This window comes from Dicentrarchus labrax, unplaced genomic scaffold, assembly GCF_905237075.1.
Source record: "Dicentrarchus labrax unplaced genomic scaffold, dlabrax2021, whole genome shotgun sequence".
In the NCBI taxonomy this organism is placed as follows: Eukaryota; Metazoa; Chordata; class Actinopteri; family Moronidae; genus Dicentrarchus; species Dicentrarchus labrax.
The window spans coordinates 767,399-795,224 of NW_026136722.1; the positions used below are offsets into that span (position 1 = coordinate 767,399).

Sequence of the window (27,826 nt, forward strand, 5' to 3'; positions counted from 1 at the left end):
CTTAGACAAAAGAAACAGCATGTTGTTGAATACACACAGTACACCTGTAGTTTGTCCCAGGACTGTTTCTGTAAGAGTGATTTGATTTGACCAACTGTAAATGCTGAATATGTCAAATGCATTTTATCTGCATTGAAAATGGAATTTGAATGAAATTCAAATTTTTTGTATGCAGTGTTTACAATGTTTGATTTTGAAGTGATCCAAAAGTATTCAGATTCAATGAATCAGACTCTCGTTAATATATATATAATGTATGTTCGTCAGTCGAAAAGGATTATATTATTCTATAGAACTTCTGGAGTATAATTTATTCTCAACAAAGAAACACAAGGTCATAAGCCATGAGACACTGTCTGAATATTGAGGGATCAACTTTACGGCACAGTTTGATTTGTGAGCTAAATCTGAATACCAGCAGATCATGCATTTTCCTTGTGAGATGAGAAACAACACAGTTTTTTGTTATATGACATTTGCGAGAGTGAGCACCGTGATTTGTTTTCCATTTCTAACAAAGAGCCTTGTGGGAGTGTGTTGATTTCAGGGAGCCTTAAAATTAGTTATTGTTAATGCTCATCCAAGGCCTTTATTAGTGATTTCAAGTCCTGATTGTTCTGTGTGTTTCCCTTTGTTTGCCATGTTTTTACTTGTGATTCATTTCAAGTCCACCGTGCTTTTTTCCCCTTTTATTAAATGTTCGAGAAAAAAAGGAGACGTACGAACATGAGTACTAAAAATAACACATTTTACTGCAGCTATCAGGACACACAAGTTCACAGTACATTTTCTGTGGTGTTGTGCTTGCAACGCAAAACTTATATACCATTGTTTTCTCTAAGGAGGGACGTGGGTTCAGATAGCAGCAAGGAGAGAGAGATGGGATTAAAGGGAGTTCATCCTCCATCATCGTGTGAAAGTGCATTGTAGTTTTTACCAATACAGCATGTTGCACGCTCTCCTTGCATCGCTTGGTGTTTACAGTAACCTTGTGCACGAGGAGTAGAAAATACAATGCAAAATAAAAGAGGAAATACAAAAGGTAGGATGGAAGACAAGGTAAAAAGGTTCAGCACTGAGAACAAAGTATTTACATTTTAATAGACAGCTAGAAGCAAATACAAGCTAGTATTAACTAGTGTTTTGCTTGCGTCCATTGCCGTGGGTTAGGAGTGGCAGACGGAGAGAGGGAAGTCCAAAGGAGGAGGGAGGAGAAGTCAGGAGAAGACTATTTTAGATGGATGAAGGGAAAGGGAGTAAGGTATGTATAGTTGTTTTTTCTCGTCTTCTCATTTCAAGTATATATATATATATACTATAAACGGTATCATATAATAATTATATAAAAATAAGAGCATTATTATGCTTTCCATCCACTTAGTGGAGTGACGCATGAGGTAGATAGACGAGAGGGCATTAGGGGGTTCGCCGGCAGCCTTATCATGGCGTGCCATGCTGAGGTGGAGAGAAGGCAGGGCGGAGAGGATTAGACAGAGGAGAGGTACAGGCAGGCAAGGAAGGCAGGAGGCAGCAGGTTTAAATGATGCCGTATTTGGCCAAGTCGCTGAGCTCCATGTCGCCGAAGGCTTCCCATGGGCACACCACTGTGATGTCTGTGCCAAGACCCTCCATGCCAGGGATATCGTCACCAAAGCTGGAAAAGAGCAAACAGAAAGAGGTGAGTGGCCCTGGTCCTGGTGTATGACCCAGTTTGATTGTTTGCGTTACATATTCATAAAATGCAAATGGTCTTTACCCCTTCTGGCCAGGCTTGGGGGCCTTGCTCTTGAATGTACGAGCCTGCCTCTGCTTGAACTTGGGTGGCCCCTTCTTGGGTGTGGTGGGGCCAGCGGCTCCAGCAGGAGCCAGGGCGCTTCCTGCAGGGGGGGCGGAGTTCATTGCTGCTGAGGGTGACTGAAAGACAGAAGAGCTTTTTTTAAAAAATGTCAGAGATTGTAGCCTTCTCTTGTGGCTTTCTCTGACTTCTTCTCTTTTGTCCTCTGCCCTCTGTTAATCCTTTTCCTTCCAGCTCTCAGTGCCAATCAGTGAAGATTATGCAGATTGGTTTAAACCGCCAGATTAGCTCTAATCCCACTCTGATCTGATGTTGACTAATTGCCCTTCTTGAACAACAGGGATGACGTGCAATGGTAAAGCAACCTCTGATTGTAACCTCAGACGTTTACATTAGCTGATGTTTGGTGGCTTAGATATCAAACTTTAAGATACTAAATTATTAACTATTAACTTCTATGTTATACTTTCATTTAACTGTATTTTGTCTATATTTGTCAAGTTTGTCACAGGCTTCTTGCTAACCTAGGGAGGCTGCATCAACCAGTAAGTATCAAACCCACATCAGTGTTGGTTTCTCAGTTGTCTTTCCTTGTCCTCGTCTCAAACCTGATCTTAAGCAGTTTACTGCCTAAACTCTACTTCTTGCCCCCCTTCCTCTGACTGCTGACACTAGTAATCCTGTTAAGGCAATTTGAGGTTGAAAACACCCTGGTTTGACACTTGTGTGCCATCTGCATCAGCAACAGCAGATCTAGACTGCAGGTGGATGGGATTACAGAGGCTGTATTGCTCTACTCTAATTTGTAGGGATCTGTGAAGCTGCGCCAAAGCCGTGCTGTGGAGTCAAAGTGCCCAACGTGATATCAGCCATCTGTTGCTGCGATTGTTGCCCCTAAAGTCAATCCTCTTTACGCACATACTCAATTAAGGTTCTATTTGTGTCTTTTAAGACTCTTACCAATTACATTTCTGATCTTGACTGCATCTGTACATCAACCACAATTTTTAATTATTTTTTATCCACTATTTAGTCATTTAAATGGCAACATCAAAACACTTAACAAGCACTGGATAAATAAGAAGTTTCTACTTCCTCTTCTCTTCTTCTTCACCCATGTTCAACCCTGTTGCTCCGGTGTGTTTCAAGCTGTTCCTGTATCAGTATACAGTTTTAGCCAGCAATTAAAGTCATCCTCATCTGACTCTCAACTAGTTCGGTGCTGACATTACTTATTTTTTATCAATAATCAGTCCACAAGTACAAACATACATTCAGTACCATGCAAACATTTTAAAGGTTGTAGAAGCAGCAGCTGTTCTAATTAATGTACACTGTAAGTTTGAATCATTTCATGAGTAAGTTAAGTCAGTGAGGTAGATTTTGCTCTCACCTGTTGCCACAGATATCCCAAGAGGCCACCGCCGATCTCTGCTCAGTGCAGCTTCTTTCTTCTCCTTGAGTTTGTGATGTGTGTCATGTCTGTTGTGCTTTTATACCTTCATCCCTAATCCCCACATCCTCCTTTTTCCAGTCACATGGTCAGCAGAAAAGGTCAGCCTAAATTCTTGACCAAACCAGCATATTCTCCCCCCCCCTCCGCTTCTCCAAGTATCCTTGTTCTCATCGCCCCACCCGCCACTGCCCTCCCCTACCTGCCATGTCAGAGGTGGTACACTGTCGGGCAGACAGTGTCAAAGATCAATCTTAAAAGGATTTGATCAGGCTTATCCCTCTAAACCTCAGCACGCCTGCACTGAGCTTTAGAGGAGAAGACATGCTAGTCGCGTTTCAGGTCCATGTGAGACGATGTCTTCACATGCAGGTTGTTGTTCACCGTTGATCCTCTGGAGCCACCACTGAAACAATGGTCAGACTCTTTTACTTACTGTGTAGAAGTTCGTCCCTTGAGAGACAACATTGTATTTGTGATATTAAACTGAATTTGATGAAGACTAAAAGAACAACTTCTTCGTATAATTCTAGATACATTTTTGGTTTGTGAAATAAAGTGAATTTTAAGTACTAAGAGCCGAGCTGTTGGACATCAAGTGTTGTTATTGTTATATCACATATCCAACAGCATAGAAGGGCGTGGAAGTTTTGAATTCACTCTCAGCTTTAAGTAAACCTCATTTTCCAAGTATTTCTTCCAAATTAAAGTTAATTACAGGCCTATTTGTGTCTGAGGGTTTGGCAAGCCCTTGCGAGAGAGCTGCGTCTGATGTGGGAGGGCCTGTGGTACATTTATTGAGATGATAAAGACCAGTCACATATGTAGAACTGCAAAATCAAACAAGTGGACCTGGAGTTGTCCTGACAATGTTTTGCTTTTGGTTGAGAGAGGAAATGCCTTAAAACTGAACAAATACCAGCTCCAGTTGCCTTTGACATCATGTCATCTTCTTTGGAACTGATGACTGAAAATGCTCATAGACTAGTATTTTCAATTTCATTGTCAGTATTTAAGGAACAAAAGAGGGATTCAGGAGTCTGGACAGTATTGAAATACGCCTGGCCTTATCAGTAGTTATCATTTTCATAATTCAAATTATACCCCACATGAGGAAAATGACAGATGAAAAGATCAGTTCACACTGATGTAAAATGATTTAGTCTCCGTGTGTGGAAAGTGTTGGTCTAAAGGGAGGATCCCGGATTAGCCTGTTTGGAAGTGGAATATACTGAGAAAAGGCCATGACACAACCACAGGGCACTGATGGGAAGTTGCGTAAGCAGACATTCTCATCTAAATTCTTCAAATTATCCAACGATCCAACTTTTTAGCTATGAGATAAAGTTACATACTTTAATACCAACTCACAAGTCCACACAGGAGGCCCCAGTCGCCCTTCTTCAGATTAGTTTTTTAATTTATACTGTTTGATTGATGGTGTTTGTTCCTTGCTCCATTCATTCATTTATTGCCTCGTTCTTTTCTTATATCCTTGCATTTTAACTTGAATTGATATTTTTATATTTTTTATATTCTATATGTCTTCAAGGGAGACAAAGTTGTGATGGCAGCATCACATCGAACTACAGCCATACTGTACATCACACTGGAGCTAAAAGACGAAAACAAAGACGAACAGTCCACAGCCATGCTAAAGGGTGAGGTTGTACTTAAGCTTAAAGGTCTAGTGTGTAACATTAAGGAGGATCAATTGGCAGAATAATCACCGGAATATAGGACTTGTTATGGTTTTGTTACCTTAGAATGAGCCCTTCCACCGCCAGGTTTCCACAGTAAAAACAAATAAACCAAACACTGGTTTTAGGGGCATTTGTGTTTTTTGCGCATTTCAAAGCCATCGTAGTTTATCCTTTGCACTTGGAAGGGGAGGGTGAAACAAGGGAATCTTTAACAACACCACAATGTGCAACCTACAAACTGGACCTTTAATGCTAATGCTAACATGCTCACAATTTAGCAAGCATGGAGGTGCCTGGATAGCTCACCTGGTAGAGCTAATGCCCCATGTACCAAGGCTGAGCATGCTATTTGCCAATGATGGCACTATATGAAACTCAGGGGGACGCCAAAGTGATTTAATTCTTTCTGAGGGGGGGCATGAATGTGTGTACCACATTTCCAACCCAGTCTTTAGCCTTTAGACTCCTGTATTCTCTCCAACTGATTAATTCAAGCGACAACGGAAGCAAGGATCATTAAGTGGGGATTAGAGTTATCTGGGTTTTTAGAATAATGATGAAAGTAAGGTAGCTTTCAAAGATTATATTAGTATATCCTTTTAGGATGAAAGCCTACTTTTATTTTGCAAAAGCAACTTAATTATTTACTATCTCATACACTGGTTTGTTATTGAGGTCGATATACCCCACATCGATCAGCTGAGGTTTTGATAGATAGATACTTTATTTATCCCGAGGGAAATTCATGAGGGCAGTCATTCAGGGCAACATGGGTGCCTGCTCCTTAAGAAGGAAGGGGCAATAGCTAAGCCTCTTTAACACTGTGTAGGCTGGAGACAGGAAGGTGCTGGCCTCTTTAACAAAGACCACACTCATAGCTTATAATAGTCTCTTGGTTGGGGGGCATAGTGAGCACCAGGCCTGTGTCATCAGGGTCAACATATCACAAATCTACTGTACTGGGCAGTGTGCTGAAAACAGAAAGACAATGCAGACTATTGACTTAGATCAGGTCAGTTAATAGTGTGTGTACTGTAAGATGGAAACTTTCCAGGAATGCTGCTTAAGTACAGTTAGCTCACGTAAGCTTGTTCATCTGTGGCCTCTTTAAAGTATGCCGGTAGATAAAACTGTGTTTAAAGGTACCAACGACGAACTGGACTGAACTGTACAACAATCTTAGGACTGTAGGTCAACATGTCAATCTCAGAGCCCACCCCTCCTCTGTCTGTGCACAACACGCTAATGCTTAGGCTACTAATTAGATTAACGAAGGCACTCAGTATTGAAAAATAGTACAGGGACAGCAATGTGACGCAAGCAGTGCTGTATACGTGTGTGTGTGTGTGTGTGTGTGTGTGTGTGTGTGTGTGTGTGTGTGTGTGTGTGTGTGTGTGTGTGTGTTACATGTCCAACTTCACAGGCAACATTTTACAACCTGTCAAATTTGTGTAAACATCAGCTGAGAGTATGGCTTCAACTGACAAATCTCTCCTTTCATGAAGCTCATGAATTCCTGTGTGTGTGTTCACAGGAAACCATACTCCTTTTACGTCCAAGCTCTCTGGCTCAGGGACCGCCGTATACAGTGCAGCCATACAGTACATATGATCTGTGGGATGTATGGAGTTTGCTTCCCACCCTGCAAAAAGCTCAAAGAGACCATAAGTGACTATTCTCGGCATGTGAACAAACCTTTTTTTTCCCTCTTTTAATCAAAAGGGTCTAGACAGGACTGAACCACTGTCTCTAGTGTCACTCAGGACTCTGATGTTGAACTCACACTTTGAGACCAAGACAAATTTATATGTTTAAATTCTAAGCCGTCACCCCAAAAATAGGAAAACCTGACCGTTAGCACACACAGTTTGAAGGATTTTTTTTTTTTTACTTAGGGCACAAAACACATTAACATTCACTCTGCCTCCAGTCAACTCTTCATTGTGCTTTGCTCGTCTCTGAATCCACCGAGAGTGAAATATAAGCTGTGTTCCCAGCAGTTTTGTATGGCTAGATAATCAGCCATCTTTGGTGTGGTCTGTTTGTGGTTACAGTAGGATAGGGGAAATGGTCCTGATAAAGATAACTCTACTTAATGATGGGTGGAGAGAGATTGTATGTTCCAAACACTCATATCTCTGCAAAAATACAGCTCAAGACACAGCTTCCATCAGAGCTTTGAGAAGAAACATGACCTAGAAGAAGTGTATTTAGCCACATTAGAGAAATTGGGATTGTCAGAGAATATGGATATGGGACAGCAGAGAAGTGGATTATTTACTGAAAGAGTGATTCGAGAGGTTTTCATGGATATTTTTTACCATTCGAACCTTTTTGAAGACAGGAACTACAAAGTTTTAACAACCACCTTTCGAGCCTCAAGGGGTGAGTGTTAAGATATCATCTTAAGTTACCGGTATGTGTGTATAACGCAGCACCTTGACTAATTATAGTCTCATGCATGAACCGCACGAATTCTAACATGTCATAACATGTCTGCCCCATATGAATAGGGTCATAGAGCTCAGACTGTCTGGTTTGCTGCTGAATATGAGGTCAGATGAGCATGTTCAGAGATCAATGCACAGCTGATACAGCCTACTTTAAACACAGGACACTTCCTAATCCCATTTGAATACTGACGCTGGCACTGACGGAAATATTGACCTCCGACTTGAGTACTGTACACTCATTCTCTGTCAGTGGTTCACAACCTTTATTTTTTTAATATGTACCCCCACAGCCTTTCAGATGAACTACAGTACCTCAATCAGTGTTTAGATTGTGTTGTGGTTGTGTGTTAGCTTATTTACACACTCTCAATGTTCTCAGTTTAGTTGAGCTACTTACACAATCTTTCCGCGTAGCCCCTGGCAACAGCAGAAGTACCCCGTGGGGCACAAGTACCCCTGGTTGGGAATCAGTGAGCTAAGTGACTCACTTCACAAGCAAATCATCACAAGTGCATACTTGTGGTCACATGCATGCACACTACATAAACAGTTAGATGTAGCTCAGAGATTCGTTCTCTTTTCTCTTGTGTCTTTAATGGTCGAAGTGCACGGAAATGTTGCTCCAATGTTGCTAAATTGTCTGCACTGTTGTCTATAGAGAGTTTGAGATCCTGTAGAGAGAGAGAGAGAGAGAGAGAGAGAGAGAGAGAGAGAGAGAGAGAGAGAGAGACCATAAAATTCATTTTGTGTGCAGATGAGTTTAGACAGATCCCTTATAAGGAGTTCCTGTTTCAGATGAGACACACTCACTTGAGTTCAAAATACTGTGGCAAGGCTTTTAACCAAAGCTATGAGATGGGGGCCTTTCTCTTCTAACGGGCTCTGATTATCTGTGAATGTTTGATTCAGGATCTCCTGATCTTCCAGACTAAAAACTGAATCTAATCAAGTTTTTGCTCAGTAGCATCCTATCCAATCTCTTCTTGAAACCTATACTTGTAAAGTCTGATTCATCACTGTGTTGCAATGTCTCTTATTCTATTTGATAATGAATTTGTCATGACCTTGATGTTGTGATCTTATATTTTACATTGTGTACCTTGTTTTTTTCCTGATCGATCTGCCATCTCTCTTATCTCTTGATAAGAACTACTTTGTAAAGGCTTTCAGATGTTGTACATAAATATATTATTCATAAAGATATCACAGTTGTTTTTGTTGTTGCACTAAAGTTAGCTATTAAAATATTTACATCCCAGCTTTGTATTTACATTAATCATTTTAACTCCACTTCAGTCAGTAGGCCTCTCCTCTCCCTTTCGATTGAAATTCCACGGCATGGCTTACAGAAATTCACTTCAAATGGAACTAATGATTTTTCTCATTCGTGCAAACACATTATGCATTTCCATTTCCTATCTGCTACGCTTCTTTAAGCTTTGAAGTGCAAAATCCCTTCAGTTTTAGCCTAAACCTTTTACTTTCATGGCAACTAGCACATTGCTTTCATATGTGGATTTGCCTGTAGTAAATATATTCATTCATTCTATTTCATTAACAGGAATTTTTAAAGTTATATTTCCATTTAAAAGCATTCCAATTTCTCAGTATCTCGCTGCTGTGGAATAAGCATTTATAGAATATATTGCTTATGATCATCATATCATAGTGTTGATTTGTCAGCATATTGACTGAGGTACTTTGGTTTCAGTAACTTGTGGTTTTATCACCAGCTTGCCTTTGAATGATCATTGTCAGCTTCACTAGAGGACATTTTGCTTGTTTTTTCTAAACATCAAAGTCTTTTTGTTGCAGTAATAAATGGCCGATTTGTCCTTTCCATGGTTATTGCAAAAAGCTGTTTTTGTTTTTGGTTTCTTTCCAGGGATGCTGGAGTTTTCCTTTGTGTGTCAGTGTTATGTAAGTCCTTAAGACGCCAGCATGCTGAACTAATTGGACGCCAGTTCTCTGAAGGGCAGATTGACCTGAATCTCATTTCATAGGCTTACGTTGTTTGTCGTCATGAAGCATTTCTCCAAACATTTTCAGGAGCTGTTTAAGTCCTCCTGCTCCTCCTTTATAGAGGACAGATACTTTGTATATATTGTATTTGTATTCCTTCTTTTACATAATTTCTGTCAGTGTATTTGTCCTGTATGTGTCTGTCGGGTTATTAAGTTATTTAACTTAATAAACACGCTAAAATCCTTAATTTATAAATACATGAAGAGCTACATAGTATGTCCATGTAGGAAATAAATTGTTGTAAAAAGTCAGTGCTGAGCTTTATTCGCAGCAATGGATTTCAGTAGGATTTCTTCTCCGAGGTGTCATGTCAAGTCACAAATGTCTTTGTATCTATCAACAAACTGAATTTCTTACACTCCTATCCACTTGGGGGGAAAAAATCAATCTTCCTTGTTGATTCTCCTGTGCATCCACGCACTGTAGGAACAGCGAGTGTCAATCCCTGGCTGGCACATTGCCAAACTGTACCCCATTTCCTCTGAAACTCCACAGCAAGTCTCTGAAAATTGGGATTACGGTGCATAAATGCAGAACTTTTCACAGAGGAGTCATAGCAAGGTCCCCTCTGCCATAAAATCCTGTTATTTTCCGCCTCACACAGACTGAGGCGAGCTGTGAGCTACATGCAGCAAGTATGTGGGTGTGCAATTATTAATATGCCATATTTCATTTCAGGCAGGAATGAAAACATTGTGCAGAATGAAACGAAGGAGGCAGTGGACAACTTTGCCATCCTGCAGCCATTATAGCAAAGTCAGAATATAAAACAGGAGAATAAACATTGAGATTCATGTAGCACAGTATATGCTGAATGCTATTTGTTGAAACCTGACCTTAGCTTTGATGTTATATGAATCAGAAATGAAAGCAAGGGCAAAATGAGAAATAGTTGATTTTACTGTTATTTCCTGAATGGGGAAACATTTGCCTCACTGGTTGTACAATTTTGCATCAAAATCCATCCACACAATGACTGAAAAAAAAATTTGCTATATGCGTAGGCCTGACATGAAGGATGATTGGTTTCAGTCTCAGTGGAAGGAAAGAATATTACTGGCTGAAAAAGATTGCATAAACTTAAAGAAATAAAGAAACACAGAGACGGGAGGTACAACAGGGGAAATGGGTGCAGACGTGAGCTTGGCTTTGATGTTAGAGATAGTTTTTACTTTGTCATAGAGGGAGGAACAGGACAGAAAACCTCATTTTAGAACAAACAGTAGAGTCACAGATTTCTATTCTGTGACTTTCATCAGCTGTTTTATTATTGTCAATTGCTGTTATTGCCCTAATAGCTTTACTTGTACAGACATTCTTTTTAAAAGCTAGCAGTGAACAGTGCTTTGAACGGTAACATGCAGATGTTTAGCGGGTATAACCTTAGTTTAATGTGTTCAAATACTGACATTTGGTAATCAGCACCTGGTCTTCAAGAAAGGTCTTATTCAAATTGGTTTATTCATTTTCTGCAGAGAGTTAGATTATATTTTCATATCGTCCAATGCCCAATCTGTCCATAAGGCTAAAGCCAGCAGCAAGTTAGCTTAGCTTAGCACAAAAACTGTAAATGCTAGCCTGGCTCTGTCTAACAGCAACCTTTAAGCACCTCTTCAAACTCACAAATTTACATTTAATATAGTCTTTGTTTTGTACAATAAATGAAATAATAAATAAAAGTCCATCAACCGTTGGACAGAGCCATGCTATCCATTCCCCTGTTTCCAGTGTTTGTGCTAAGCTAAGCTAACCGGCTGCTGGCTGTAACCTTATATTTAACAGAAGACATGAGAGCGGTGTCAATCTTGAGAAAGCAAATTCAGTCCAACAGAAAACAAAAGCATTAAATATTGAAAAAAGGGAGGCAGCGAAACAAATATATTTTTCATCAAATTCCACACACACAAACTGCAAAAAAGTACACAAAAACAAGAGATCGAGGAGGTTTCTGTCTGAGTGAAGAGTCTCACTGAGGAGACAATCACTCCGGCTGACGGGATGAGCACAGAAAATCTTAGACTGTTCCAGAAAGATGAACGAACTGAGAGAACAGAAAGAGGCCCTGCTCTTTGTCTGAAGATGAAATAACATACAGAGCAGAGAGGAAGATAGTTTGAGGCGTGGATAGATTTCTTATGCAGGCTTAACAAATATCATTATACTGCAGTTTCATCTGCCTTCCTCAAAAGCTTTCCAGCCTTTTACATGACTCAAACCCCATAACAGATGAATAATATTCACTCTCCTTATTACTTGCATTTTAATTGATTAATCCCAGAGGGCACGGCGGACTGTAGTTTAGCAGCAGAGGGAAACATAAAAACCCACTAATATATAATGCTCGGAACATCTATGTCATACGTGAGGTGTGAGCATCAAAAAGGGCCAAAATTTGTTCAGAAATAAAAGAGATAATCACACAGCCTCAGAATAAACTTGACCTGAGTAGGGAAGCGTTTGGTTTTTCATCCTCCTGCAAAGCAAAAACTCTCCCTTCACACTTTGGGAAGCCCACGTAGTGATAGTAGTCGAGCCAACTGTTCGGAGTGGGTGTAAAGCAACAGCGAAAGGTTTAGAAAGACACAGAGCATAGGAGACCGAAACAGTGAAAGTGAGGTACAGTGCAGTTGAAAAGAGAGGGGCTAGATTGGGTGAGGCTCGAAGAGAGAGAGAGTAATCTGGGCTTTAAGGCTTCCATCGGTATTAAGGGAGGACACTTATTAGATTGGAGCGGCGAGCGTTTTCTCCTCTGAGGGAAAGCCTAATTGGATATCACCAAATCAGAGAGCCTGACGTTGTCATGACACAGGACAGGATAACGGAGGTGGTGATCATGCTCACAGTGGAAACAGCATTAATAGCAATTAATTGAGGCTGATGATGCTGAGGCAAGCCAGACACAGAAATACACACTAACATACACACAAGCGCACATTACACACACTTACTTTATGCATGTAAGGGCATGATTTTATCAAGCTCACATACACACAAGCAAATGCAGACACATACAGCGTGTTTTCATGTTAACATATATTTACAGGGGAAGGAACGGGGGGAACATGTACAGGGATTAATTTGTGTCTCTGTGTTGGCATGCATAACGTGTCAGGAGAACGAATGATTTCGCTGTAATTAGATTCCTCACTGCCTGCCTATCACACACACGTCAAGCAGGAGAGCAGCACTGCCTGCAAATCAGTCTACTATACTGCTGGAGAAAAAAAACTATGAGGCAACCAAAGGTGGGAGCAAAAGGGCAAAACAGGTGGAGAATGAATATTGCGTGCCTGAATGCAGAAAAGAGCGATAAAAGATCAAAGAAAGAGGGTTGAATAGAGGAGAAATAAGGAAGTAAAAGGTTATCCAGTGTAGCGAGTGCTCAGAGGCATCCCTCAGAGGCTTTGCACACTAGCACGATAAAACACAGTCCCACTGAGGAGAAATTAGCCCTTTGAGTTGATGTGATGTGATTTTACATTCTGCAGTGTCACGCGGTCATGTTTCAGTCTTATATCACACACCGTGAGGGACAAGAGCTTTCCTGCAGCTCTCTGCATCTCCGTTCCCTTTCATTTTACATTGTGCACTGGGTTTCCTCGGTGACCTGATAAATGCTGCATTCTTTTCTGGACTGCAATGAAAAGGAATGATGCATAAATAGTGAAAAGCTTATTTATGAGCGTTTTTCAATTTTTCAACAGCCACATATTTACTAAAGTAAAAAATGTATTAGTAAGCTGCTGTTCCGGGTCCGTTTCATTACTGACCTGTCAATTCCATATGGTGTAGCATTAACAATAAATGCACTTATTAAGTAATTGCTTTTTTTACTCCCATACATCTCCTGAGAGCTTATAACTTCAACATCTGTTTAAGGAAATAGTAATGTGTTCAACATATTCTTGAAAAACAACAACATTTTGGTGCATGGCGTCTCTCTCTGCCCTCTTTTTCTCTCTCACGCACAAATACAACACACACACACACACACACACACACACGTACACATGTTTGGATGGCGTACAGTGCCTGTTTTTGCCGCATAACTTGATAGCTTGTTAATGAACAAGATTAATGCTTATTTATTTGTTTACGTCTTCAGTTGTAGCCCATAAATTCACAATCTGTTCAGCTTTATTATTCAGTCCCATGTGTGTACAAGGCAGGATACGCCCTTGGCTAGCTAAACATCCCATTCCCAGCCCACAGTGTAGTAATGTACTCATTAATACTTAACAAAGTCTATAACAATGTGATGCCGCAATTGCCGCTTTTAGGCAGTCATTAAAACCCAGGAAGCCGAGGAATACACATTATAGATCCTATATGTTGTTAGCGGCTGTGAGATAATAAAATTGACACCGTGCTGAGAATTTTAAATTAGAAAACAAACCCTGTGACCTCGGAAAACACACTTTGAGTCTGGTCGGTGGAGGTGTCTCTGGAACTCAACAAAAAAACTCTTCCTAGCAGAAACCCAATGCTAGATATGGTCTGAAATGTTACATTCATTCATGGATGGATTACTGAACAGGAGTACCGGGCACATGCTCGAGGCCTCTCACCAGATCAGAGCCTCCGTTTGAAGTGAATGATAAAAGAGCACAGCTAAATGTAGGATGTCCATATCAGGATGTTTTGCTCCTGATTATGATCAGTCTTTTAATACTGAGTATCTTCCACCCAAATCCAATCCAATATTTGTTTTTGTTGATTTTTTTCCATTATATTACAGCTGCACAACATAATAAGACCCAATGTAATATATCCATTTAAAAAATTAATGATTTTTACTTCACCTGCAAAATGTCACTGAAAGAGACGCAAAGTGACACAAAACAATCATATAGAGATACGGAATTACTGCAAGGAGGCACAAAACTGAAGGGGGACACAAAACAACTGAGGAGAGACAAATTGACTACAAATACACAAATGAGCACAAAGAAACACAAAACAGCTAGAATGAGACACAAAATAACTACAAATAGACAAAAACAACCTCAAACTGATTCAAAATAACCACAAAGGGACACAAAAACAACACTACTAACAGACTACAAACCTTAGTTTTTGGGTCTATTTCAGTATTGCTCCTTTGTTACGGGGTGTCCTTTTACATATCTGTGCCCATGGTCCCACTGTCTCATAATCTGTCTGTAGTTACACTCAAGGCATTATCAAATATTTCCCTGCTAGTCCCTTTGGCCTACCAAGCTGAAAAATATATCTCTTTTACCTGATAATAAAAAAAATGTTTAAATGCCAAAACATTTTACATCAGGCCATCCATCCTGTGTCTTTTTATTAAAACCGCAACAAGAATTCTGGATCAATGTACCCATGGGGACATTTAGCTGTATATTTGTACGGTTTGTTAAACGGCTCAGAAACAGCTCTGCTACAGTATATTCTCTTTCCTATGCACTACAGTGAACTTAGACACCCTCCTCTGCACCCAAATCCCAGCTGTAGGCATGTGGAGCCAAGGTGGAAGTTTCACTTTAGTCCCTCACCCACTCACACTGTTGCAATGTGCAGACACGCAACAGCAAAGAAAGATGGTGTGAGAAAGAGGTCCAACAGCAAACCAGGGAGAAAGAAGAGACAAGCTAGGAGGGAGAGAGAGAAAGACAGAGCATAACAACAAGAAAGTTAGGAAAAATAGGAAGGAGGATAATGAAGAGATGCTACAGATCCCTGCCAGAATGAAGGGAGGTGAATCTTCAGACGGTGCTCTGAGAGAAGAAAGAATAGAGAAGAGATTAGGGAATGGGAGGTTCCACCCCTCCCCAGTTACCACTGTCAGGGCTAATATCTCATTACTAGTCTTAGCTGGCGGCTCTCAGGCAGTCAGGGAGAGGTCAGGAAGGCTCTAGAGAGACAGGCTAACAGTGAAGCTCTCATTGAGCTTAATAGCATAAACGTCCAGAGACATGGAAAGACTCTGAGGAATGGTCTCAAAAGAGGATTCATCAGGAGATGCTTTCATATAGATAGTTGTCGGAACTAAGGTATATGTAACGCTCACATACACCTATTTATATGTAGTTTTATAATGAGTAGAGAGGCCAAAATTTGTCAAAGATGGAGACTTCTCGTGCTGATTTGTGTTTTGTCTATCCTACTTTAAGGGGAATGTTTGGTATTTCATTTGGTTTGGCAGGAGAGGAAGGAAATTGAGCTTTAAGTGAAGGATTACAGTGTTGGCAACAGACCACAAGCAGGAGAAAGAGAAACAGAGAAGCCAAATGAAAATAAAGGAGTGGGCCTCATAAAGTATTAACTCACTCATTTGGATAAGGGTTATATCTTCTAAATATATTACATAAATTCTTTATTGTGAACATTTGATGCATATTTCAGCCTATGTGGTCTAAGTTGAAGCCTTTATATTCCATAAAGAGAGTCGTTACTGGCTGACTCACTCTTTTACACCTGCAGGGGGCAGATGAGTTTCACTCAGAAGAGGCATTCAGAGTTGCAGCTCTCTGCAGGTGAAAACCTCTCCTTTAGTGTTTTTGTCAGTCAAAAAGGGTGAAAGAGGACAGATTACTAAGGTTTCACACTGCTGTAAATGTAACCACAGCTCAGCATCACACACACTTCATGCATACCAGAGTCAGCTATGAATAAAATATGTGGTATTGTGGGTAGTGCTCTTGGTGTGTGGACTTCTAGTCCTCTGCACAATATTATGTATAGTGGATAGAGACTCTTCTGATAAGGCCTGAGCTTATGTATAATTGTTTTAGCTATAATATACCAATACACACTGGTACAGATAATGACATATTTTAATCAACTGTGCAAACCTCTAATGGATCTGCTTTACAGCATATACAGTATACAGTCTATATTAATTTATTCTATTATATCTGGTCAACAGTATCTTTGAGCGCCACTAAGTCAGTTCTGACCACAAGGGGGCAGAAAAACTTCAAAACACACTCACAGCAACAGAACCTTGTTCTTATGTGCTATGTCATGTACCTGATTAATGTAAGTCCATTTTTATTCGTGTTTCAACTCTGGTTTGGTCTGTCAACTCATGATTCAAATATCAGATTTCTTTAATTATCAGTTACCAGTATTGAGGTTTCCAAAATATTATGGTATACACAACACAAGATCATCACATAATATATAAAATGTAAAGTTTTCTTAGTATATGAGGAAACAACTGCGAGTTGGCTTAATATGTGTTAAAATACACACCATCATTCCACCATGTTTTCTTCTAACTACAGAAAAAGAAATGTCTCTGGGGAGTTTTATCTCAAAAAATGCTTGGAAGTCTGCTAACTGTGTTTCTTTCTTTCAGCAGTACATTCAAATCAACATTTCAAGTCACGAAACTAAAGTCTAAAAGACTAAAGTCAGAAGAACTCCAATTTATAAGTTCTGAAAATGAGTTTGAAAAGGAATTACTAGAAATGTTTGATCTTGAAATTAATATCTTCTTATCTTCTTTGATTCCTGATCTCATCTTCAACTTACTGGTAAGAAATTGGCTGCTCAGCTCTCATCATTATGGAAATTTGTCAGTACACGTCCTGCCTCGGTCATTCAGGGACACAGCTCTTCTAACGAGGATGTACCTTTTGTCTCCGGGAGAGTGCTACCCTAAAATAAAATGACAGCTGAGAGAATGTGAGTCTGAAAGAAGCTGAAGGGGTTGTTGGGTGCACCCAGCCGGGCCCCGTGGCTCCCTGTCACTCTGTGCCACTGGTTGCCTGCGTGTCACTAGTCAGTTGCAGACGATGTGTTGGTTCACTGCTTGGCCTGTGTGTTAGTGGCTGCATACATGTGATTACACTGACCGCTTTTGACATCCACAAACCAAGGGAAAAGATAGAGGGCAGGGGTGAGGGAAAGATGGAAAAAAAGACAGATAAAGAAAGGCAACACACACAAGGAAATGAGATGTTTTATTATTGCATCAATATTGAGAGAGAGGGAGGAGGGAGCGGAATGGAGAGGTGGTAAGAAATGAAGGAAAAAGGAGGAAATCGAGCAGGCGTCAAATGCAAATGCAAAATGCAAAAACTGAAATTTCAGTCACAAAAAGAACAAGCACCAAGCAGATCGACAATATGATGAAGAACAACATTAGAAATGGTTTAGGACGGATACCGTAGCAGCCTTCAATATTAAGGCCTTGTCACCACAAAATGGCACCACGAAATTAATCATCACATTTATTTGTTTCTTGAGTTTGGTGACGTGGTGACTTCTCACCGGGCGAATGGGTGAACTGCTGTAATGGCAAGCAAACCGTGCCACTTGCTCAGTCTGTATGTACTTGGCTCGGGAACCGAAGGGGGGCTGGATCAAATCCAGCATGGACCACAGTACGGACTATGGACTGGTAGTTGGAGAGGTTCCAGTGCACCTCCTTGGTACTGCCAAGGCCTCCCCTAACTGCTTGGATTATGTGGCAGCCCCATCACTCTGACATGTCTCCACAGCTAATGCATGTCTATAGGTCCTGTGTGTACGTGCTCAGTTGCAAATAGAAGAAGTTCACACATTTGTAGCATCGACAAGGGTGAGGGTAACCATTCACCTCTGTGGAGCAGTTTATGCTCTGACAGAGGAGGTTAAATGAAAGTGAATGGTGCAACACAACTATGATAGCTTCCTCCATTTTGGACTCTCTCCATTCTTTCAAAGGTCAGCACTGTCAAGACAGCGTGCTCGTGGTCAACGTGCACAAATTTGCAGGTCCACAAAAAATGTTTGCAGATTTACTGCACCTGTCAGCAAGTCCACTAATCGTAGCAATTCCAGTGGAATGATTTGATTTCACCACAAAATTTCACAGTTTTAAATACTTATGTGGCCTTCAAACTAAAGCTCCCAGAATTGCCGTATATAAGACATACATACCCATACAGTTTGCAGCCATATATATCCATTTACATACTCAGTCTGGCTGTGCACACTCAGCTTGAAGTCCAGCTGTAAAGTTTAACTTTAGAATCCCAAAAAGAACCAAGATCGAGTCCAAGACTTCGGGCTTATATAATTAGCAGGAATACATGGCCAAGAGGAAAGGATACCGAGCAACAATGAACAGTCTTGTTTAAAAAACTGGAGGGGAGGAGGGGGAGAAAGATTATGTGAAAGATAGATGGGAAAAGAAATCAGAGACTTTGCTAAAAAAATCCAGGTAGAAGGAGTGGAAATGGCATAAAGAAGAAAAAAGAGAGGGTGCATAGCTGATTCTTATTTATAGATGAGCAGATTGTTGCAGTTACTGTGTTTGTGGTCATGCATAACAATCATTGTGGGGATCTTGGTTGAGGAAATTCCTCTAGCGCTCTACTCTGTGCAATCTGCTGTGCTTTCATATTATCGCACTCGTCTGCCTTTCATGAAAGGAGCAGCTGCCTGTGATCACGTTGTTCATGCTGTGTGTTTGTGAATGTCGTCTGATGCAGTGCATTAATGTGTGTGAGTGTGTGTGTGTGTGTGTGTGTGTGTGTGTGTGTGTGTGTGTGTGTGTGTGTGTGTGTGTGTGAGTGTGAGAGAGATTCCTGACAGGGTAGGTGGGTGCTGGTCACATGCCCTGCAGGTCAGTTTGTTAGAGTTGGCACCACAGAAGAGCAGTGGGGCACCAAGGTAAATAGCACATAAAATGAAAAAAATTGGATAGTGCTCTTATGAGAAATAGAAGCAGATTATACTGAGCTGTGCAGCAAGAGAAACACGTACACACACACACACACACACACACACGCACACACACACACACACACACACACACACCCACGCACTTACTGTCACACACACAAATGTGCAGCGTCTCCTGAACTGACCCCAATTATTGACACATTGAAGACATACTTAAATAATTTAGTCTGTGTTTAAAATTTAACAGCTCACATGCCAAAGCCAAGCACATGGCTCCTCACACGCAAACACAATCCTAGTCGCTGCAGGATTATATCGAGACTTTCTAGATGGACACAAAATAAAACAAAAAATCACTTCCAAGATACACAGAGAAAAAAGTATGCATGGAAGTGTATCTGTGTGGGCTACAGATGAATGTAGCACAATCTTGTGAAACCTATCACTGAAGACTAAACCCAAAATTATGCAGGACTCAACCTGATGCCATTCTCTCGTACCGAGGTAAACTGTGTCCTAATTGGAATTATATGTACTTATGTGATCTCGCTGTAATAACAGGTTGGTTGCAGGAGCGAGAGATTACAGATGGAGGGGAAGGAGGTGAGACACAACGCAGTGTTTGTCTTTGACGGCGTTCAGCCGGCTGTCTCCCCACCACCAATCCGCTTGACAGTTTGAAGATGTGTCGTTTTGAATGTGAGGAGTTATTTAAACAGGATTATGGTTGGAACAACGAGTGGAACACAATCTTTGCAGAGTTGGGAGAGAAGGATACTCTGGATTATGAGTGTTTATAAATATTATGAGTAATAGATCTGAAATCCACTTGAGGAATTAGCAATCTAAATATATTTCTGCTGAGTCATGTAACAGCAGGAATTCCATTACTTAGATGATATGACGGTCCAGTATGCAACTGGTACAGTGTGTGATGTAGAAACTTGAAGCCAACAGTGCACATCCACTGAGAATGGACTTTACAGTGAAGTAGGAGACATCTTGTGTCCAGCAGGAAAACTTTAGAAGTGAACGAAATTTATATATTCATAGATTCTGGAATTTTTAATGAGGTAGAAACATTTTCGACACTTATCAGACACACATTGTTCCAGTCATAGGTGTAGGGGATCTTTAAGGAATACAGGAAAGTACAGTTAATTCTGGACTGGCAAATTCATAAAGTGCGTGACTAAAATGAAATTTAAAGGAATAGTCTGACATTTTGGGATATATGCTTATTCATTTTATTGCCAAAAGTTACACATACACTGCACATACTACAGTATAGCAAATATGAAGCTACAGCCTGATTAGCTGAGCGTAACTTAGCATAAAGACTGCAAACAACAACTAGCCTGCAATCCTGTACAGTCACTCTGAGTTTAAGAGGTCAGTTTTGTTGTCCAAGCATACTTTTTCCACTGTTGTTTTGTGTTTCTCACATGAGCACACTGTATTAGTGCTTTGATTTTCCTCCCTCCTACACGAGGGCTGCAATGCCACCTGCCTTAATGAGTTCAAGTCAATGCCAAATGCAAATGGTTTTTTTTGCCCTCTTTATTTCTTCAGCACAGAGTATGTAGGCATGGAGGTGGGGCTGAGAGTGGGTGGAGAGGTGAGGAGAGGTGAGGTTGGGTCTGAAGCGGTACATGGTCCTTGTTCACCACATAACTACACTGTATGTGTGTCTTGGATTTTGTTATTAGGGAGGGAAGCCAGAGGAGAAAAGAACTGACGGGAAAAGAAAATCTGCTGCCGTCTTTTGTTTAAACTGACTTCCCTAAAAGAAACAAATAATAAAACTGCAAATGTGATATCCCAAAGATTTGATTGCAAAACCGATCAGTAACAAAATGCTGATGCTGGTGTTATGCAAGACCCATAAACCTACATGAAAGTTTTGTTGGCGTTCATATGGCAGAATTCACAGCCGCAGGACAACAGGACCATCAGAGGCTGAAAGGAGGACTGTCCTGAGTAATGTCTGTCCTTCATCCCATCTGGCCGGATCTCCCTCCATCCCACTGCTAGAGCTCAGTAACCGGCTTACATCATACAATGTTTTTTGAGTCAGTCACTCCTTAACGTGTCTAAATAAAAAAGTGAATCACAGCAATGACCATTAAGAAAATAGGACATAAAAATAGTAGGAAAAATATCTGGGTGTGCCAGTTAAAGGCTTTTTTTGGAGGAGAGTTGTTGTTGGATTCGTGTTTGTCTGCGTTCTGTCCACTCCGACCGACAGAGCCACAGAGCAGCCTGAGGTTCACCTGCTCAACCACTGAGGGGAAATACAAGCCTGCCCGGACAGGTCAGAATATGGGTTTTTGCAGACATTATCTGGATAGTTTGTGGCCATGTCCATATTATAAAATTCATGCACTATTCTTCACTATTTTCACTCAGGCTATGCATTGATTCTCTCTGGTTTCTCCTGCCAAAAGCTAATTCTTTCTTTCCATTCATTCTTGCTATCACAGTGTGCAGCCTCAAGAGAGTCTGATCCAGTACTTTTCCCTGCTCCAAAGTGGTATCACTTTCTTCTGTCTGCCTTACTGGAATTGGCCCTTTATCGCCTCCTCCTCCTTTAATGACCTTTCTCTTCAGTCCAAGACCAGATGTACTGTATAGGTGCACCCTGTTAGTCATAACCATCATGCTCAGCTCCGCCAGGCGTATCCCTTCCTGTTTTTCACATACCTCTGTTTTGCATTTATCTTTTATCTGGGCCTCTGGCACACTTCACTGCTTCTGGCCCTCTAACCTGCATTCATAACATTTCCCAATAGATGGATATTTTGTTACACCGCACAGATGTGGGAAGGCTGAGGTGGTGGCCGGTCAGAACAGGACATTAACTACATGAGAGGGAGTGAGAAAAGGAAAAATACTGAAGTAGCACAGAGGTAAAGAGAGGGGGAAGCACGCGAGGAGAACAGAAGAAATATGACTTTAGAGATGGGCAGCTAGAAGGCACAAATATAAGAGGACATTGGGAGGAGAAGGGTGAACGATTTTGTTCCATGCAATCACCCTCTCCATCTTTTTTCATTCAACCTCTCGTTGCCTGTCTCTAAGTTTGGATTCAAACTACTTAAGTGAAGTCCCAAATCCCTGCTACCAGTGTAAACATCTGTAAAAATCTGTCAGAAAACAGCCCTTCTCATTTATCTTTCTTTCCCTCCTTTGTGTTGGTATCTGCCTGTGGATATTGGACATTTAATATCTGCGTTAGAGAACCAAACCGCTGCTCAGCGGTTCCAGAGTTAACAGCCTAGTATGACCACATCACTGAATATGTCTGTGGCTCCAGCGCCAAAAACATCCAAGACCGCAACACCATGTGCTTTCTCCCTCCCTGCTCCATCTGACTCCATCCCTCTCAATCCTGAATTCCCCTCTCTCTTATCTGTCTGCGGGGGTTATCTCTATCTTTATGTCTGTCTTAATGTTTATCTGTCTGTCTGAGTCTTGCTGATTTCTGGCATAGTCTGTCCTCCTATTCTGGTTTGTTTACCGTTGGCGAGGGTCTGCTTTCACATAGCTATTCACAGAGTGTTCTGGCTGAGCCAAATGTGATGTGGTGTTACGTAACTCTCAGATATACACCATGGGGATGTTGTTCTGTGTGACTACTGCATTAACTTCAACGTAGGTGTATTGAAGACTAGCTGAGTGTATTAGCAAATAACTTCGTTTTGAGATAGAATAACTTGCACCTCATAAATGTTTTGAGGTTTTCAATGAAAATACATACACCGTCCAGGTAACCACAGGGTGATACTAATAATATTGGTAATAATAATGGGGAGAGTATAATCTAACCAGAAACAGTTTTAGACACTGAAAAATCTCCCTCTGATGACGGGGGTGGTGCATCTTCTGCCAAAAGGATTGCATCTGTTGAAGTGTATTGGATACATTTGCAGGAAAACAAGTCAGCAATGGTTTGGAGAAAACCATGATCACCCAAAAAACTGTGCTGCTGTCCCACCACACAGATAAACAATACTGATCTGGTTCTATAAAGACTTAACTGCTGGTTATATTGTTTATTTCATTTTTGTTATATGGCTATTAGGTCATTTTATATTAAATAAAAAATACATGTTATATGTTAAGGTATTGTATTGTAATGTCATGTATTTTTCTAGTGTTACACATTGCTCTTGTCCATAAGAAGAGAAGTGTAACAAAAACATTTCTTTTATTTCACTTTAATGGAGAAAAGTCCATACAGATTGTTCAAAGTGTACTTCTACTGTAAATGAAATGGACATCTCTACCAAGAGACTTGTAATAAAACACACAAGAACTGTGTCAGTTAAAAAAAGGGGAAAAAATCTGTTGTTTTTTCTGGGTAGGGCCATTAAAGGGTTAATAGATGCCAGAAAGTAAAGTTTCCCTAAAAGGGTGCCGTGTCCTGTTGCTAAAATACCAGCAGTAATACATGACATGTTGTTTGATACTCAAAAACACAGAGTTCCTATATGAGATCACAGCTTCCATTCATGAAAGTTAAAGGGGTAGTTCCCCATAAATCTTCCTTCAAACAATGTTCAGCGTATTCTGCTCTGTGGAACAACTAAACACCAAGTATCTGTGCATGTTCTTCAGACACATTCAGGGGTCAAAAAGTGGACTCAGTCCATGTGGTGTCTGTACGGTGGATGGTCTTTTCATATCATGCTGCCATGCTGGCAAACAGCAGCGAATACTATCATGTACCTGCTATGAGGCAGGTTAGACGTCCCCGTGCCAGCCTTCCCTCACCCTCCCCTCTGTCTCGCTGTTTACCCCCTGCTTGTTTTTCTCCTTTCTGTCACCTACTGTATTTTTCAGTGAAAGGCGTGGGAGTTGAGGAGAGAGTGAGCTAATACCCCCGGTCTGATTAAATGGTGGAAAAGGGGGCTGATAGTATGAGAAGGGAGGAGAAGAGGGCGAGGGCTGGGGGTGGAGGGGTGGAGGAGGGAGGGATGAGTCGGTGGGTAGAAATTGAAGGGGTGGGGGGAAGAGAGGTGAGTATAAAAAGCCTTGCTGTGAAGAATTAGGAAATATTCCTCGGGAGAAAATACACACAGAGAGATATTTCCAAGACTTCTCACTCCATAAGTATCTTTCACGGTAAGCAATACTCTCTTAAAACTAACGGCGAAAAGGTAGAACTAGTTTACATCTTTTAAACTAGACAAACTTTTGAAAAAATCTGCTACTTTTATTTATAATTTTTTTCCTATATATGCATTTTTGTTTTTGTCTTTAACATAATGCTGCAACATGAAATCCTCATAGTACAGTAAACCTACAGTTCAACTCTGTTTGTGTAAAGAGAACTTAATATGTAACCTCAGGGCGGCTCTGTGCAGCATCAGGCCTGTAGCTTTTTCCAATGCGGTGGGCACCTTTTGCCTGCAGGGAATATGAACCCACCAGGACCCCTGCTAAGACCCAGACAGGCATAAAACTTTGTAGACACTGTTGTCAGCACCTGACACACACACACACACACACACACGAGATGCCCTTGCCAGTCTTTGGAAGTTGCTTTTTGAACTTGGGGCCTGAGGCTTGCTGTTTCTGTGCCAATGTGAGTCTGGGTTCCACTGAAGCCAAGATATGCCTTATGGGTTGATGTTATGAGCGCTGTGTGAGCGTGAGCATATGCCAGGGACTCTTGTGTGTGTGTGTGTGTGTGTGTGTGTGTGTGTGTGTGTGTGTGTGTGTGTGTGTGTGTGTGTGTGTGTGTGTGTGTGTGTGTGCGTGCGTGTTTATATATAATGAAAGCTGCTATTGACGGTGAAGAGGAGGGCTGCTGAAACAAAAATCTTGTCCAAATCCCACAAACAGAAGATGGGGATGAAAGCTTTCCTGCAGTGCAGGCATGCGAATACAGTGTGTGTTACAGACATCTGGCACTGCTGTTTGTACAGGTGTCACACACCTTACCATAGGTCACGCATGCAATTGCATGTTTATATTTGTATGCATATGTACATGTGCAATAGAATACCTGCCTCTTTATAATGATCACTTATCTCCCTGCATTAAGCTTAAGTCTATTTGGACTCTATTAGTTGACAGTAACTATTCTGTCATGGTTGTTGAGGTTCCAGCTAATGAACAGTAGTTTGTGTACTGACTTCAGTCCAGCTTATTGAAAACACTTTTGGATACTTGTTTATCTCAATGAAGGTCTTTGGTCTGGTTTTATGAATATAAATGTAAGTCTGGTTTTTGTTTGTCCCTTGCAGAAATTCTGCAGAAGCTTGCCAGCATGTACAGCTGAATTTCGACAGGATTGCAAGTTTATATGTCTGCTTCTAGTCTTCATATATGCAAAACCACAGGAAACAGATTTGGAGAGTTTGCCACTTTCAGCCATCTATCCCTGCTTGTGGTTCTGTCCTGTTTACCCGCAGTTTCAAAATCCCAGCCACTTTCTCTCTCATTTTTCTCCCTGTTTTCCTATCTAACTCTTACTTTGGTGCTGACATGACTCACTGAAACACCCTTCTCCTCTTTTCCATCAGCCCGGCAGATAAACAAGCCCCAGGATGAGGAGCCTCCTTCAGTTTCTGGCACTCTGCGCTGCCATCTCTCTCTGCGTCTGCTATGGTACAGATCCTCCCCAGACATCATCACTTTTCCATCATTCAGCAGTCATTATTCATTTATAACACATAATATATCCAGTTTAAACAGTGATTCATCATTTATGATTAACCCCGATTCCATGTTTTTCCCGTAGAGTCTCATGAAAGCACAGAATCCATTGAAGGTGATTAAATGTTGTCTCTCGTTCATGGAAAAACATGCATGCAGTTCTAACAAATATGACACAGCTTCTGTCGTACAGTATTTTGGATTTAATCCTCACTTTACCATTCACTAATGTACCCCCCACCCTTTATTTCACCCTGATCAGTTGCATGATGGGTATTAAATAAGGATTTTTGTTTAGTAAAGTTTTGTGGTTCCAGATTTGTTTGTGTCCCCGAACCAAGCCAACTCATTTATCACACCAGCGAGGGGCAACGTATACAGCCCACCCAGAGGGAACAATTACAACTTCATGAGGTAAAATACACAGCCGCAGACATGCATACAGAGCACATTCCTGTATCTTCTACATATGTAAGACCACAAATCCGCAGAAACAGGCCAGAGAGCGCACTCGCAGAGCTTGAAGCTGAGGGAAAAGGCAGTAATTTAAGAAGAAAAGCAACAAAACAAAGACAAAAGCCACTGGCTGCTGTGTATCTGTTTCTGATTACAGTTCTCTTCCTTGTCCTCACCCTTCTGTCCTCTAACTATCTCTGTCTGCCTCTGTGTATTCACTCTCTCCCCCCGCACTCCCCTCTCTGTCTCATCCAGGACGGTGAAGTCTCAAGCGGAGAGGCGTGCGGAGTCCTGTGAGGACTACTCTCCCTGCCGCTTGTACGCCTATCGCCACGGCTATCAGCAGGCCTACCAGAGATACTTTGCCTCCCGAACTCAACCCCAGAGACCAGCTGGGGCTCGTCGATACTGAACTCAAAGTATCTATCTGTCAAATGCAGAATTATCATTATCGTCTGGAAATGAATGTGCATTCCTTCATTCCACAACTTTTATATAATTTATGCAGTTTGTGGCCTCTTCTGTATGTAAAATGACTCCTAGAAGAAAACATTTTATAAACACAGAGGTATCCAGTATGGCTCAGATGTTACAGCAACCCATCATTATACACATGTAGCAATTCATGGCCCATCTCTTGTGTAATCTCAGGATAACTTTTATCCACTATTATCACACCTTCCCAGCATTTATGAGCTTTAGGTGATGTGCTTGAATGAAGAGTTTTGCTCACTATCCACTAAGCATTTCTCACATTATCCACCTATTTATCCAGGCCAGCACTGCTGTCAGTGATTATTTCCATTGCTTTGATTTGAAAAATAAAATTCCCTTTACTGGGTTTTGTCTTAATCCTGTTTATGCCATTTGTTTGCCACATGGGTGTTTGAGAACATTTAGCATTTAGTGCCAATTTCACAGCTACAGCTGTTTTAAAGGCTAGACCAAGAATAGTGCAGCAGGGGTATGTTTAACGAATATATTGTCCTTATTTGTTTTAGGAGATTAACATGAAAAGAGGATTTCAGTTGTGATTTAAATATGACATTATTAGATTGTTAATACCAATGCATTAATGCATAAGCAGCCTTTTACTTTTTTATACCATTAGCCAGAGGTAGATGTAACTAAGTACAGTTACTCAAGTACTGAGTATTTCAATTTTATGCAACTTTATACTTTTACTGAACTACATCTAAGGGGCAAATATGGTACTTTTTACTCCTCTATATTTGTTGTACAGCTTTAGTTACTTTAAGATATATACAATTTTTCATACCCTTCCTGTCCAGTGAAAACCATGTATCTCCAAATGTGTTGGTTCTGAATGTGAATTTTTACTGATAAACTGAAGAATTAAGTGTTCCCTCTCGGGCTGAGAACATTCCCCTACATCTTCAGTTAAATAAACTATTTAAAAACCCTCTTGGATTAAAGACAAAGCTGAAAACAGACCTGTTTTTCTGAGTTCATAAGAAGACTTTTTAGAGATACGTGGCTCTCACAGGACAGCAACGGCAAACACATTGACTTTATAGAATATGATGATTTGCTGTAGATTTAACTACCCAACAGTATGTAAAGTAGTTAAAACGAGTAAAATGCAACATATACATTAATGCAGCAGTGATAA

At 40.8% G+C, this 27,826-nt stretch overlaps 2 protein-coding genes across 3 annotated transcripts; one reads left to right on the forward strand and one right to left on the reverse strand.

The window, feature by feature from the left end:
* Positions 1-731: 731 nt before the first annotated feature.
* Positions 732-3,300, reverse strand: LOC127356531 (retinal cone rhodopsin-sensitive cGMP 3',5'-cyclic phosphodiesterase subunit gamma). The gene is made up of 3 exons (XM_051388330.1): positions 3,189-3,300; positions 1,757-1,914; positions 732-1,654 (listed from the first exon to the last, which is right to left on the reverse strand). The coding sequence occupies exons 2-3, from the start codon at positions 1,897-1,899 to the stop codon at positions 1,537-1,539; spliced, it is 261 nt and encodes an 86-aa protein (XP_051244290.1). The 5' UTR covers positions 1,900-1,914; positions 3,189-3,300; the 3' UTR covers positions 732-1,536.
* A 3,899-nt stretch (positions 3,301-7,199) lies between these two features.
* Positions 7,200-27,045, forward strand: mgp (matrix Gla protein). 2 transcript variants are annotated; one of them, XM_051388328.1, is made up of 5 exons: positions 7,200-7,336; positions 25,605-25,689; positions 25,823-25,852; positions 26,055-26,151; positions 26,449-27,045. In XM_051388328.1, exons 2-5 carry the CDS (start codon positions 25,629-25,631, stop codon positions 26,603-26,605), a joined length of 345 nt encoding a protein of 114 aa, XP_051244288.1. In that variant the 5' UTR covers positions 7,200-7,336; positions 25,605-25,628; the 3' UTR covers positions 26,606-27,045. The 2 variants fall into 2 exon arrangements, with proteins under 2 accessions (XP_051244288.1, XP_051244286.1); XM_051388326.1 differs by lacking the exon at positions 7,200-7,336 and adding an exon at positions 24,067-24,198.
* Positions 27,046-27,826: the final 781 nt, after the last annotated feature.